Source organism: Theropithecus gelada, chromosome 17 (genome assembly GCF_003255815.1).
Source record: "Theropithecus gelada isolate Dixy chromosome 17, Tgel_1.0, whole genome shotgun sequence".
Taxonomy (NCBI): domain Eukaryota; kingdom Metazoa; phylum Chordata; class Mammalia; order Primates; family Cercopithecidae; genus Theropithecus; species Theropithecus gelada.
In genome coordinates, this window is record NC_037685.1 from 54,368,971 (window position 1) to 54,383,200 (window position 14,230).

A 14,230-nucleotide genomic window follows, 5' to 3' on the forward strand; every position below is an offset into this window, starting at 1 on the left:
GATTTTTGACTTCCATTTGGGTTTATTAACATCAAAGCTTTGTCATCACTTACCTGTTTCTACAGACATTTTTTACCTGAGGCAATAAAGTATAAAAACTTCTTTGCATTCTTCCTTTACTGTTGCAAGAAAGCTTTAGTCTTCACTGGGATTACAATGTTTCACGGTTATTAAACTTCTGTATGTTGCTATAAAGTTTACTGCTCTTAGCATTATCAATTTTACATGTACTGTTATTAAACCAATGCACTGCACACAAATATACTAACGGTATACTCCAATAAGTTCCAGTTTTACCTATTGTTAATGTCCTATTAGCATATTTTTTTTTCTTTTTCACAAAAATAATCATCACAAATCTATGGTCAGACAGCTTGAAATAAAAGAAAGCCAATTTAATTTATGATTATGGCTCTTAGAGCAAATTAAAATAGATTAATCTTATTAACTACATTGAGTGTTTAAAATATTCACTGACATGGAATAGAAAAAGAGATCCTACATCTAATGAAACTGCAAATTCACTTCCTAAGTTATAATATAGTTTTGCTTATTTAAACATAATGGTCCACATTTCTTGCTTTTATTTAAAATTTGTAACCATCTTTTAGTCAGATAGTACTCACAAAATAAAAAATGAGTTCAAAATATGAATTTACATAATATCAAAAGCAAACCACCTGGCATTCTCATTTTAGAATTTTAACAATTTTTAAATTTAATGCCCAATATATTACTTGTATTAAAGTCAAATAGCAAGGTTTATGAAAAAACATTTTTTAGATAATACTTTACAGCAACATTAAGAAACCCGAATTAGCGGACTCACTAGAAGAAAGCCATTAGAAGTCTGTGGCAACTGGTCCTATATTCAGCAAAACTGTTGCATCTCCGCTCTCACGGTTCAGTTTCACAGCTCTGTAAACTATTCCCTCTCCCCCTAACCATCTGGGTTACCCGCTCCAGTAGCAGATTACAGATCCCTCTGACGATTACAGATCCCTGAATCTACTTCTTTATTTTTCAGAGCAGTTCAACATCAGTTTTTTTTTTAAGCCTTTTTTTTCCAGCAGGAAAATGTGGAATTAGTCTATAATCAGCTTCTAGGATTTACCATACCCTCTGTTTTCATTCCTATTGCAACAGAAAAAATATCCTTGCTGCTATGAAAATCCAACTTTTCTACCTGTGTCTTTTGTTTGTTTGTTTTAAAGATAGGGTCTTGCTCCGCCATCCAGGCAGGATTGTAGTGGTGTGATCATGGTTCGTTGTAGCCTCAGCCTCCCAGGCTCAAGAGATCCCTCCACCTCAGCCTCCCAAAGAGCTGGGACTACAGACGCGCACCACCAATTCTGGCCCTTTTTTTCTTCTATTTTTTTTTGTAGAGACGAGGTCTTGCTGTATTGCCCAGGCTGGCCTCAAACTCCTGGTCAAGTAATCCTCCCGCCTCGGCCTCCAAAGCACTGGGATTATAGGCAGGAGCCAACACACCTGGCGTGTTACAGCATATATTTTAGTCTTCTTTATGGCTTATGTTTATTACTCTCATTTTTCTCTCCATTTAAAAATTCTAACTTGCAGCAGCATTTTCTTAAGTCACTTTAAATCTTTCCAGTACCAAGGTCAGCATATATACACAAACATTTAAATATAGCATATAAAAATGATGCATTAAAGTTGGTGAGAAAAGATGCTTAATTTTATTTTCCTAGAAGCTGCTCTCCCAGGCATCTTCTTCCCTTTCCCATTATTAACATTATTTGTCTGACATTTCAGAGAGTATAATCTACTATATCCTAGGAAAATAACTGTCATTTTGTACATCAAAGCTAAAAGCTCTCCTCTCTCAGATGGGTTAATCAAGACTTGGCTGCACTCTCTCTTCCTTCCTCCCCTTTGCCAGGGACGAGGGGAGGAGAGAACCGAGTATTCAAGGCACCGGCTTTCAGGAGACTGGTTACATATGGGGCGACTGAGTATCAAAATAAATGGAAACTCTTTGAGTAAAATGGGAATCCATGAGTCTGTATACATAAATAAATGAATAAATGAGTAAACACTGGAGAGGACAAAGCCTTATGAAGCCACAAAATTATCTCCCCTCAAAATACTTATTAATGAGTATAAAGAACTTATTAAATTTTTAATGAAGAAACCTGGCAGATGTCTTCTTACCAAATGATAAAAGTAACTGTAATTATCACCAGTAGAAATCTAATTTGTGTACCTCCTAATACGACGCGTTGAAAAGAGCACAGCACGGCTTTAGTGGCATTTGTGAAAAAAGTGCAAGAATCGGCCGGGCGCGGTGGCTCAAGCCTGTAATCCCAGCACTTTGGGAGGCCGAGACGGGTGGATCACGAGGTCAGGAGATCGAGACCATCCTGGCTAACATGGTGAAACACCGTCTCTACTAAAAAATAACAAAAAACTAGCCGGGTGATGTGGCGGACGCCTGTAGTCCCAGCTACTCGGGAGGCTGAGGCAGGAGAATGGCGAGAACCCAGGAGGCGGAGCTTGCAGTGAGCTGAGATCCGGCCACTGCACTCCAGCCTGGGCGACAGAGCAAGACTCCATCTCAAAAAAAAAAAAAAAAAAAGTGCAAGAATCATGAGGAAACATCAACTAAACCTAAATTAAGGAACATTCTGGAGAGTAGCCACTACTCAGTGATAGGTGAAAATGCTTTAAAACTGCAAATGCAAGTAGGTATAGGAACAATATGAATGGATTGTAGATCGGAGGAAAAGCATGCTGACTTTGAACTGAATTTAGCCCTTTTAAGCACAGCTTTAGCTGGACACTCTTTCCATTCATTCATTCACTCACTTATTCACTTAACAGTTATTTATTAGTACCTATCATGAATTAAAGACTACACTAAGTATTGTAAAATGATGAATAAAAGCTAGTTAGGTATAAGTACTTTAGAATGGTAGTTATAAGATACTAAACACTAAATGTGTACTTAAAGTAGATGAAATTTCAGTGAACACTGAATCTTGATTTTTCTTTTTTGATAGATTCAAAGAAATCAGACTTTGAACTGCACAGGTGGAGGCATTCTGCTTTCTCTGAACATAAAAGACATCCAACTTAAATTTTATTAAGTAAATAATATCAAATTCAGCATTTCAATACAGACCCCAGTGTCAAACAGGAGTCTTGCCCCCCGATGTAGAGCTTTTATGCCGTAGTTGGTCCAACGTTCTGTGGACCACTAAAGAGCAAGGATGGACTGCCCCAACCGGTTTTTGTAATTTCCTAAAACCACACATTCATTTTACTAGAGGATCACAGGAGTTAAAGACTTAAAACAAACTTTGGCAATTAAAATAGGATACCAAGATGCAAATACCTGGTTGGAATGGCTCAAATATTCCATCCACAACGTTAAACAAAAGCAACTGTTATGCTTGTGCACATGGCAGGTCAGAGGCCCAAACTGTCCCCTTTCCACTAAGGTGGTCCTCCAGTTGACCAGGTGTGGGCTGCATGGTAGTTCTTTTCCAGGATTCTACAGCCGGGAGTAATAAGTCATGCCAAGCTCTCTCTCTGCTATATCCCGAAGTCCGGCACCTTGTGGGTCAGCCCCCAAGGGCCCTCCAGCTTCCATCTCCCAACACTAAGTTCACTTCATGTCTCTCATGACAGGGAGGAAACTTAGCGTTCCTTGGAGACCTGAAGGGATGCAGTGAGCTTAAGAATTTTCAAGAGCTTATCAATCAGTCAGCCCTTGTTCATCCCTGAGCAGATGTGTGGTGGTATTGTGGTGGACCTTTACTGGGCACTCTGCTGAATAACTGGAGTGGCACTTGTGCTTTAGTCCAACTGGCAATCCCTTTCACCCTGGCATTTCGTCAACCAGAGGAAGGAAAAATAAGACATCGTAAAGTGAGAGAAGCCCCTATGGGTCTTTAGACTCTTAGATCTATTTAGACACAATTAGAATCCCACAGGGAATTCCAGATCAATTTAAAGCCCAAAATCAAATAGCTGCAGGATTTATGTCACTATTTGATAGGTAACAATAAAAATGTAGATTAGATAACCCACATCTACTACAACCAACAGCAATTTATTAACTACACTAAAAATGCTATTAAAGGAATAGCTGAACAATTAAGGGCTACTAGCCAGATGGCTTCGGAAAATCAGATAGCCTTAGACATGATATTAGCAAAAAGAGGAGGAGTTTGCATCATGATTAAAACTCAATGTTACACCTTCGTCCCAAACAACACTGCCCCTAATGGAACTATAACAAAGGCATTGCAAGGTCTGACCACTCTGTCCAATGAGTTAGCCAGCAACTTGGGGTAAATGACCCCTTTACAGGATGGCTAGAAAAGTCTTTTCGTAAATGGAAAGGAATGATAGCCTCAATTCTTACTTCCCCCACAGCCATTAATGGGTGTACTTATTCTTGTCAGGTGCTGTGTCACCATCTGACAAGCTTCTTCAGCTGCAGCAGGCTTTATACTCTTGTGATAGGCACAGCCTCTTGAAAAAGGCTGAATCTCCGCTTTGGGGTGGAGGAGGATACCTCTCCTAAGTCTTTAGTTCCTTCACGGTCCACTCTTCTTCAGCCTAGAGGCAGGAGCTACTTTTTGACACCTGCTACTTCTGGACCTCTGTGAGTATTACTCCCTTAGTAGTCAATTACCTTCTACTACTTTTTTACATTAAATTTCCTTCTTCAGATTACTGGTTTGATTTCTGTCTCCTTATTGGACTCTGATAGAGATCACTCCTACCTTTAATTTTACAATCTAGGAATATTCAAAACCCTTCCAGGACTGCTGCTAAGAACCGGGGCAGTGGAGGTACTTACATTCTCCATGTCTCCTCTTTCATCACTTCCATCCAGCGCTACTTCTGCTTAAAACCACAGGAGCCTTGTGCAACTCTATCCAAGCACTTGTGCATTTGCTAGACTTTACATATGATGGGATGAAAGAAGGGGACATCTTAAGACTACAGAGTTTCTTAAGACTACAGAGATCTTAAGACTAATGCCTTTCCAATCCTGTCCTTCCTTCTCCCTCCATCTCCACTCTTAGTACTCACTTCCCCCCACATTTCCCTTATATGCTCCAAATTCTTCTGCTTGTATTATGCAAAGCAGCTTTCTCTCACCCCTGAAGCCTAAGTCAGCCACATTCAGGTTCTTTTTTTTTGTTTTTTGTTTTTTTTGGAGACGGAGTCTGGCTCTGTCACCCAGGCTAGAGTGCAGTGCGATTCTCCTGCCTCAGCCTTCCAAGTAACTGGGACTACAGGCACACACCACCATGCGTGGCTAATTTTTGTATTTTTGGTAGAGATGGGGTTTTGTCATGTTGGCCAGGCTGGTCTTGAGCCCCTGACCTCAAGCGATACACCCACCTCGGCCTCCCAAAATGCTGGGATTACAGGCATGAGCCACTGCGCCCGGCCTCACATTCAGGTTCTTACAGGGCTTACTCTCTACCTCAAACACAGAGTATGTAAACCAAAGCCATTCTCTTGCTAACAGGATTTTCAGCCAATTGTTAAGATACAGAGCTTGTTATATCTTCAGTTGGTGTAAAATGTGTAACATGCACTCAACTAAGATGTAGAAATAGTTTATTAATATAGTTGGTTTTTGCCATGTCAGGATTATTTTCCAAATTTAAAACTAATTTAAATGGCTTGAGGTTTACCAGTTGAAGCATCTCAATAACTGAAATGAAAATATAATTTTACTTAAATTCTAAAATGAATATTTGATATTTTAATGTGATAGCAAAGGACAAAAGCTTGCTATATAAAGACAAATATAAATGTTAATAATATATATTAAAAATGCAATCTTGCCGGGCGCGGTGGCTCACGCCTGTAATCCCAGCACTTTGGGAGGCCGAGGCAGGCGGATCACAAGGTCAGGAGATCGAGACCACGGTGAAACCCCGTCTCTACTAAAAATAAAAAAATTAGCCGGGCGCAGTGGCGGGCGCCTGTAGTCCCAGCTACTCAGGAGGCTGAGGCAGGAGAATGGCGTGAACCCGGGAGGCGGAGCTTGCAGTGAGCCAAGATCGCGCCACTGCACTCCAGCCCGGGCGACAGAGCGAGACTCTGTCTCAAAAAAAAAAAAAAAAAAAAAAAAAAAGCAATCTTATATGTAGTAACAGGTTAAATGGACCCATCTTTAAACTTCAGGGACAAAGGTATATCTATTATTAAAACATTATAGATGTCATCAATTAATTCACCCATTCAATAAATATTTACTGCACCTACTATGTGCCAGACTTTTTTCTAGGCCCTTGGGACATAGCAGGTTAAGAGCAAAGTCTCTTATTTACTTACGTTTTCTAAGGGGAATATGGCATGACATGTCTCCATGGCTCTAAGTGTGTAACTGAATATATCTGGGACAGTTATAACTTAGCTGATTCTAACCACTTCTAGATATCGGTTGTCTAATATTTCTATAAACGCCAATCAAACCAAAGTTAGAGAAGGTCACTCTGTTATCTAATGCATTTCAGTTCATTCACCCTAGATAAACATTGACCATGTGCCATTATGTGACTGTGATTATTCTAGGTACTAAGAATACAGAGATGAAAAAGACAAGAGGCCATTCTAGCAAGGGAAGACAAAATAAACAAGCATATAAAAAAATGTCAGGGTCGGGCGCGGTGGCTCACGCCTGTAATCCCAGCACTTTGGGGGACCGAGACGGGAAGATCACGAGATCAGGAGATCAAGACCATCCTGGCTAACACAGTGAAACCCTGTCTCTACTAAAAATACAAAAAAATAGCTGGACGTGGTGGCCAGCACCTGTAGTCCCAGCTACTCAGGAGGCTGAGGCAGGAGAATGGCGTGAACCCGGGAGGTGGAACTTGCAGTGAGCCAAGTGAGATCGCGCACTCCAGCCTGGGTGACAGAGCGAGACTCTGTCTCAAAATAATAACAATAATAATAATTTAAAAAAAATTTCAAACAGCGATAAGCACTATGAAAGAAAAAAAAACAAATTATAACAGAGGAGAGTTTTATGTATTTATAGATATGAATGTAAATAAACATATCCAAGAAAATATCAATGAATTTGTATAAAGAATTTGTTTGTACTTAGAATAAAAAATACAGCATTATAGACAATGTTATGCAAAATAATTTTACTTTTCAAACAGCAGTGGAAAAATTTTCTATTGAAAAGCAAACAGCAACAACAAAAATCTGTTATGAAGTCAAAAAAACCTAAACTAACCAATATTACGCATAATTTGGAAAGAAAATTTAGGGAGTAAATGAAATATTCATGCAATTAACAAGTGAATAATAACAAATAAAACATCACTGTTGTCAACTGTGAACTATATTGTATTTTACTTTGGCTCTGCTGTTTTTACTTTTCTTCCCCAGTTTTGGGCATTATTACAATGACTTAAAATAGTAATGGTACCAGGTGCGGTGGCTCATGCCTGTAATCCCAGCACTCTGGGAAGCTGAGGTGGATGGATCAACTGAGGTGAAGAGTTCGAGACCAGCCTGACCAATATGGTGAAACCCCATCTCTACTAAAAATACAAAAATTAGCTGGGCGTGGTGGCATGCACCTGTAGTCCCAGCTACTCGGGACGCTGAGACAGGAGAATTGCTTGAACCCGGGAGGCGGAGGTTGCAGTGAGCCGAGATTGCACCACTGCATTCCAGCCTGAGTGACTGAGCAAGATTCCATCTCCAAAAACAAACAAACAAAAAGAAGTAATGATTCAGAAAGCTTTACTTTTAGTCTCATCATCTACTGTTGAATATCTACTTAGTGAAATGGAGGTTTGTTTTAATCAGTTCGGATTTGCCAATATATGATTCTAGCTTCTAATAACAAAATACAATAGTAACCACAACACAGGGGTCCCCGGTCCATGGTCTGTTAGGAACCAGACCACACAACAGAAGGCGCATGGTGGGTGAAAAGAGCTTACCGCATGAGCTCCACCTCCTGTCAGATCAGTAGCATTAGATTCTGACAGGAGCGCAAAACCTATTGTGAGCTGCACTCCTACGAGAATCGAACTAATGCCTGATGATCTGAGGTGCAGCCGTTACATCCCGCAACCACCCCCATCTCCGTCAGTGGAAAAATTGTCTTCCATGAAACTAGTCCCTGGTGCCAAAAAGGTTGAGGACCACTGCCATAACACTTATTATTTAAATTCCTACAGGAAAGAAATATTTTCACCCTTGCAACTCTAAAACTCTCTTGTTCCTAAACCTCCTTTCTCCATTGAAATAACTTTTTATAATTTCATAAAATGTATCAAGGCTTAAGAATGCAGCTATCCTTTTACAGCAGAATGGACTGGAACAAGAGAATAAATCTATCTCCTCCTATGGTTTCTGATTTTACATGTCTGAATCAAATATAACATTGTAATGGGAGTAATACTAAAAGCTTAAAAAAGTTTTCAAATGTTATTTCAAAAGCAGCAGTTTACATAGAAGTAACTGATGTGCTGACATGATCTAAAACAAGTTCCACTAAGAATTTCTTTGTTGGAGGCACTATTTTGTTGGCCAGGTGTAACAATACAATACATAGACTTGCAATTCAGAGTCTTTACTAATTTATCTTTTAAATGTATTTTAAATTCATCCACTAATTTAGCTATCATCAACTCTCTCCTGAATTACTGCAACAGCTCCCTAAATCTAATTTTCAATTCACTCTCTTTACTAAAGTCCCGATACTCTTTCCAAAGGTCACAAACAAATTTGTGATACAGTATTACATGGACTTATTTACGCATTAAATTGATATGGTGGCAGTTTTAAAAAGCACTTTCATTTTGAAGAAGTGATACTCTGAAATACTCATAACAACTTTAATATAGTAGGAAAATATCTGAGATTTCTGTTGATGACAAAGGCAGTTACTGTAATATCACTATAGCTTGTTGCCTACATTCATTAAATGAATTGAAGAAAACATTAAACAATTTATGAAAACAAAAATGAAACAAAATTTTTGTCAATGAAATTTTGTCAATGAAAACAAAAATGCAGTATTTTTTCTAAGTTCACAGATCCCCTAAATTCTATGCATGGACATATGGGGCTCCATGAGGGTTAAGAAATCCTGCAACGGCTTCTTGCTGTCCTCAAGATAAAAATTAATGTCACATGGCTTATGGGACACTTAATGATCTGATTCCCAGCCACTGCTCAAACCCAGTTTTGAACCCCATCTTTCGCAGCTCTTACTCTGCTGAGTCAAACTCTTACTTTCAGACCTCTGTAAAGCTATTTCCTTTGCCAACGAAACTCTTCCCCTTCTCTTTGCCTAGCAAACTTGCAATCACCCTCCAGGTGTCAACCTACACATAATTCCTTCAGGAAACCAAGACTGTGTGAAATACTCTTCCACTATGCTTCCACAGCACCCAGTATTTAACCCGACCACAGCATTGATCACACTGTATTAAAACTGCCCTTCCCCATTAAACTGTAAGCACATACACTGTGTCTCCAGTCCCTGCTCCTGGCATATTGTCAAGGACCAAGTAAGATTTCAATACTTGTGAAAGGAAGAAAGTAAAGAAAAAAGGAAGGTCTCAATTTATCTACCTTTTCACGACATGAAACTCTACCCTTAATTCCTGATTGACCCTCAAAAATGCAGGCTGTTGGTCACAATGGGAACTAGAAAAGTGTAGGACTTCATTAATATAAATTTATATTTTTATTGGAAAAAAGCACTTAGTATAATGACTGAAAATGAAGGGCATATTCACTATTATTATTATTATTATTATTTTTTGAGTCAGAGTCTCGCTCTGTCGCCCAGGCTGGAGTGCAGTGGCAAGATCTCAGCTCACTGCAAGCTCCACCTCCCGAGTTCACGCCATTCTCCTGCCTCAGCCTCCCGAGCAGCTGGGAATACAGGCACCCACCACCATGCCCGGCTAATTTTTTGTATTTTTAGTAGAGATGGGGTTTCACTGTATTGGCCAGGATGGTCTCGATTTCCTGACCTCGTGATCCGCCCGCCTCGGCCTCCAAAACTGCTGGGATTACAGGCGTGAGCCACCACGCCCAGCCAGACGTATTCACTATCATTATAGGGGCACGTCAGGAAGACTTTACCAACCTGGAATACCAACATAACTGTATTAATGCATAAAACTGTATGGCGATGGAAGATTCATCACAAATCAAAATTCTAGTATGTATCTAGTTCAACTATGCACACCTGTCCCCAAAGTAGTGGTGGCAGAGGAGAATTAACAGGCCCAAATCTTAGGGAAATGTATCAAAATCACTGAGGTGAAGGCAAAGTTTTCAAGCTACGGGTCCTCTCAATCCTTCCTGTATTCAGCCACTGATGCTGAAAGGAATGTCCACCGTGGTGGCAAAAGGATGAGAACCACTGTCTCGGTCCAACAGTAGATCAGGCAAATGCTATGCCAACAGACTTTATTAAACAATTGATAATAAAATCGTTTCTGTATTACTTTAGCTAAGATTAAACTTACAAAGCTGCAGGGAAGGAGAACTGAGAGTTGGGAAGAGAATCCAAAATAACTACACTAGTGTGAAGTTTTCAGAGTCAAGTTAGGGATTTAAAAGGAGAAAGACTAGAAGTGGGCCGGAAAAAAACCAGTTAGATGTGTAAGTGAAGTCAAGAGTCTACAAATTGCTACTGGGGGGTGAGTGGTATTTAAGTCTTGTTCTAGGGATAGTGAGTGAATCACTTTAGTGGGACGGTACCTGAGTAGTGTCAGGTCAGAGTGTGACTCAAAGGGCTCTGAAGGACAAAGTTTTAATATGTGCATTTTGGCCGGGCCCTGTGGTTCACGCCTGTAATACCAACACTTCGGGAGGCCAAGGCGGGCGGATCACGAGGTCAGGAGATCGAGACCATCCTGGCCAACATGGTGAAACCCCGGCGCTATTAAAAATACAAAAAAATAAAAATAAATAGCTGGACGTGGTGGCCTATGCCTGTAATCCTAGCTACTCGCGAGACTGAGGCAGGAGAATCACTTTAATTGGGGAGTCAGAGGTTGCAGTGAGCCAGGATCGCGCCACTGCACTTCAGCCTGGCGACAGAAAGAGGAGGCTCGGTCTCAGATAAAAAAAAAAGTGCATTTTACTGTCAGCAAAATGAGACACTAATGGTTTCTGAAGAAGGGTACACTGTGTGGTTAAAGTGATACTCCACAGAAGATTAATCTAAGGGTCTTAAAAACAGGATGAATCAAGGGGAGAGAGAGAAACTAACGATGAATACACTGAACTCCTTGGTACAAGATTCACAAAAATGCTATAAAAACACTAGATGATAGACCTTTCCATTATATCTATTATGTTTACATTAATATAATTTATAATAATTTGTTATTAATACAAATAAGGAATATCACTTGCCAATACTTAATTTTAATTCACAAGGCCTTCTTTCCTCTCTTTTTTGTTGTATCTGAATGTTCCTTGAGTTTTTCACTAGAAAGGCATAATGTAAATCTAAAAAAGAAAATAAAACACTACTTTCAATTTTCAAAAAAGCTCATACGTAAAAACTTACTAGGTCTACAAAAATTTTAAAGTACTACTCATTCAAATTTTCAAATGCGTTACATTATTTATCTTGAAACAGGGAACTTGAATCTGTTTTTTTTTTTTTTTTTTTGAGACGGAGTTTCGCTCTTGTAGCTCAGACTGGAGTGCAATGGGTTGATCTCGGCTCACTGCAACCTCCGCCTCCCGGGCCCAAGCGGTTCTCCCACTTCGGCCTCCCGCCACCATGCCCAGCTAATTTTTTTGTATTTTTAATAGAGACGTGGGGAGGCGGGGCGGTTTCACCATGTTGGCCAGGCTGGTCTCGAACTCCTGACGCCAGGTGATCCACCCGCCTCGGACTCCCAAAGTCCTGCGGTTAAAGGCGTGTGCCACTGCGCCCGGCCGACTCTTATCTTTAATAGATGGAGGTTTTAGGAGCAATTTTTGCTTAGAACTTATAATGGTCCACTAAGATATTAAGGTTTATAATCATGCAATAATGTTCCTTAAAGTTGATAATAAAATCTGGAAATCAACTGGTTAATTTTTATGGCTGACACTTTCGTGACTTAAAAAAGCAATCGACAGAACTTCACCATGCTATGCCAAGAACAGGACATAAAACTTACAAAGGTTAACAAAGGTATATCCCAGCGGGGTAACTGGACGCAAAACAGCTGTGGATGTGAATGCCACTTCAAAGACCAGAGAGGGAGGAAGGGGCGAGGCGCAGTGAGATTCTGAATTAGGAGGCTTGAATTAACACACGCCCACACTCATCACCACGAAATTACTGCGGCCAGTTTGCGGGTTATGGTGTTCAGCGTCCGCGGGGTTCTCCCAAGGGAGGCGGAATCTCCCGTCACCGGCCTCGAAGGCCCTCGGGGGCTCAGGGCGGGGGCCAGTCCAGGAAGGAGCGAGTCCCACCAGTCGCAGGGCGCCCCGACCCGCAGCGGCGCTCACACCCACGGCTCCGGGACAGCAGCCCAGCGCCAAACCACTCCCCGCCAAGGGCGTCAGGGGAGGGAGGAGCTTGACTGGGGCTAGCAGAAGGAGTTCGTCCCGTACCTGTGCTGAGACTGTGAGGCTGCCGTCGCGCGCCGCGACATTCACGCGGCTGTGGTGCCAGGCCGCTCCTACTCCTGCCAGGGCGGCGCCGGCCACTGCCGCAGCCAAGGGGCCGGGACTCGGCAGAGCCCGTCGGCTGGCAGCGAGCCCCCGTCGCAGTCTTCCGCCCCAGGCCGCCAGCCGAGCGCAGCTCCCCGCAGCCGCCGCCATCTTTGCGGAAGCGCAGCTACACTGTGCTTGTCTCCTGGCGCCACCGCCAGCGCTGGGAACTCTCGCGACATTCGACAGGCTTCAGCCCCGCCTACCGAGCGTGCGCCGTGGGTGCGGCTGCTGAGGCGACGCTCGGAACCGCAGGAGGTGGCCTTTGGTTCCGGGGCTGCCTTCTAAGGCTGTGGAGATGGGATGATAGGAAGAGTAGGAAGACAGTATAATATGGCTTCCTAGTCCAAAACAAGATAGTGCCCTCGGTTGTGTGGGCAGGTTTCTTTCTCCTTTTCATTTTTTTCATCTTATGAAACTGTGAAACGTTTTTTGAAATAGCCTCTTCTGCAGAGTGTTCATGTCTTCCTATGCTCATGGTCTTGACTATTCTTTAATTTCTGCTAAAAGAACTCTCAGACAAGGCATTCTCTTTATTTCAGTCACTCACTATTTGCTAATGTTGAATTTAAATTCAGTTTCAACAGAGGGTTTGATAGTAGCGCATATCCTACCTAGAACTAAAAGTCATAGAGACAGAGCCGCACACCAGCCCCATGTGTCTATCAGCAGGGACCCAGAGGTTTTCCCTGGTGCAGGCTTAGTCTTGGCTGTTCCATTGGTGATACGTGGTGTAGCTGAGGCAGACTACTTGGTTTTATTTAACAGCCTCCAATCTTCCATTCTTTGGTCTTCACTTTTCCTGAGTAACTCTCTTTAATAAACTCTTTGTTCAGCCTCTGAAATGTCCCCAGCTATTAGAAGCTTTAGTTGGGCATGCAGTAACGGAGCCAACATCAAAGGGGCCAAGACACCTAATCACATAATCACTGCTGTCTTGAAATTTTGCACAAAACAAAACTTCAAGAAACAAAAACAAAAACCTGTCACATGAAATCTAATTTGATCATTCAATGGAAGTCCCATGGATCACTTTGTTATTATCTGCCCTTAATCCTTGCTCCCTTTCTCTTAGCTGGCTTGTCTAAATTCATCTGCAGTCAGAGGTTCCTCACTTTTCCCTCAGCTTCTGGACTCACTTTCAGTGTGCTTTCCCAGGCAGGAAGTAGAGAGAGAAACCTCACTTCACAGACTTTTGAGCCAGACCTCAAGGTTTGAATCCTAGCTCTACCAGGATGATCACTGTGGTTTGGGGCAAATTATTTAATCTTTCTGAGTCTCCATTTTCTCATTTGTAAATAACTCACGATTCGGCAGGTGATCATTGCTATTTGGGGTAAGGTATTTCATCTCGTTGAGTCTCAATTTTCTCATCTGTGAACAACCCTCTTACAGTTTGGGGTGGGGGAGCTAAATGAGATATTTTATATAAAGCGACTAGCCAAATGCCTGGCACGTGGTAGGCTTATGACAGATATGCGTTTACTGTGGTCAAGGTTTGGTTTACTTCTGCCCTGTGAACACA

At 41.6% G+C, this 14,230-nt stretch overlaps 1 protein-coding gene across 1 annotated transcript in view; it reads right to left on the minus strand.

Moving 5' to 3' along the window:
- MICU2 (mitochondrial calcium uptake 2) overlaps positions 1-12,874 on the minus strand; it is a 104,211-nt gene extending 91,337 nt beyond the window's left edge. Inside the window, exon 1 of the mRNA XM_025364091.1 lies at positions 12,607-12,874. Coding sequence (XP_025219876.1) covers positions 12,607-12,816 — 210 coding nt within the window. The 5' untranslated portion in view covers positions 12,817-12,874. The remainder of the gene's footprint in view (positions 1-12,606) is intronic.
- Positions 12,875-14,230: the final 1,356 nt, after the last annotated feature.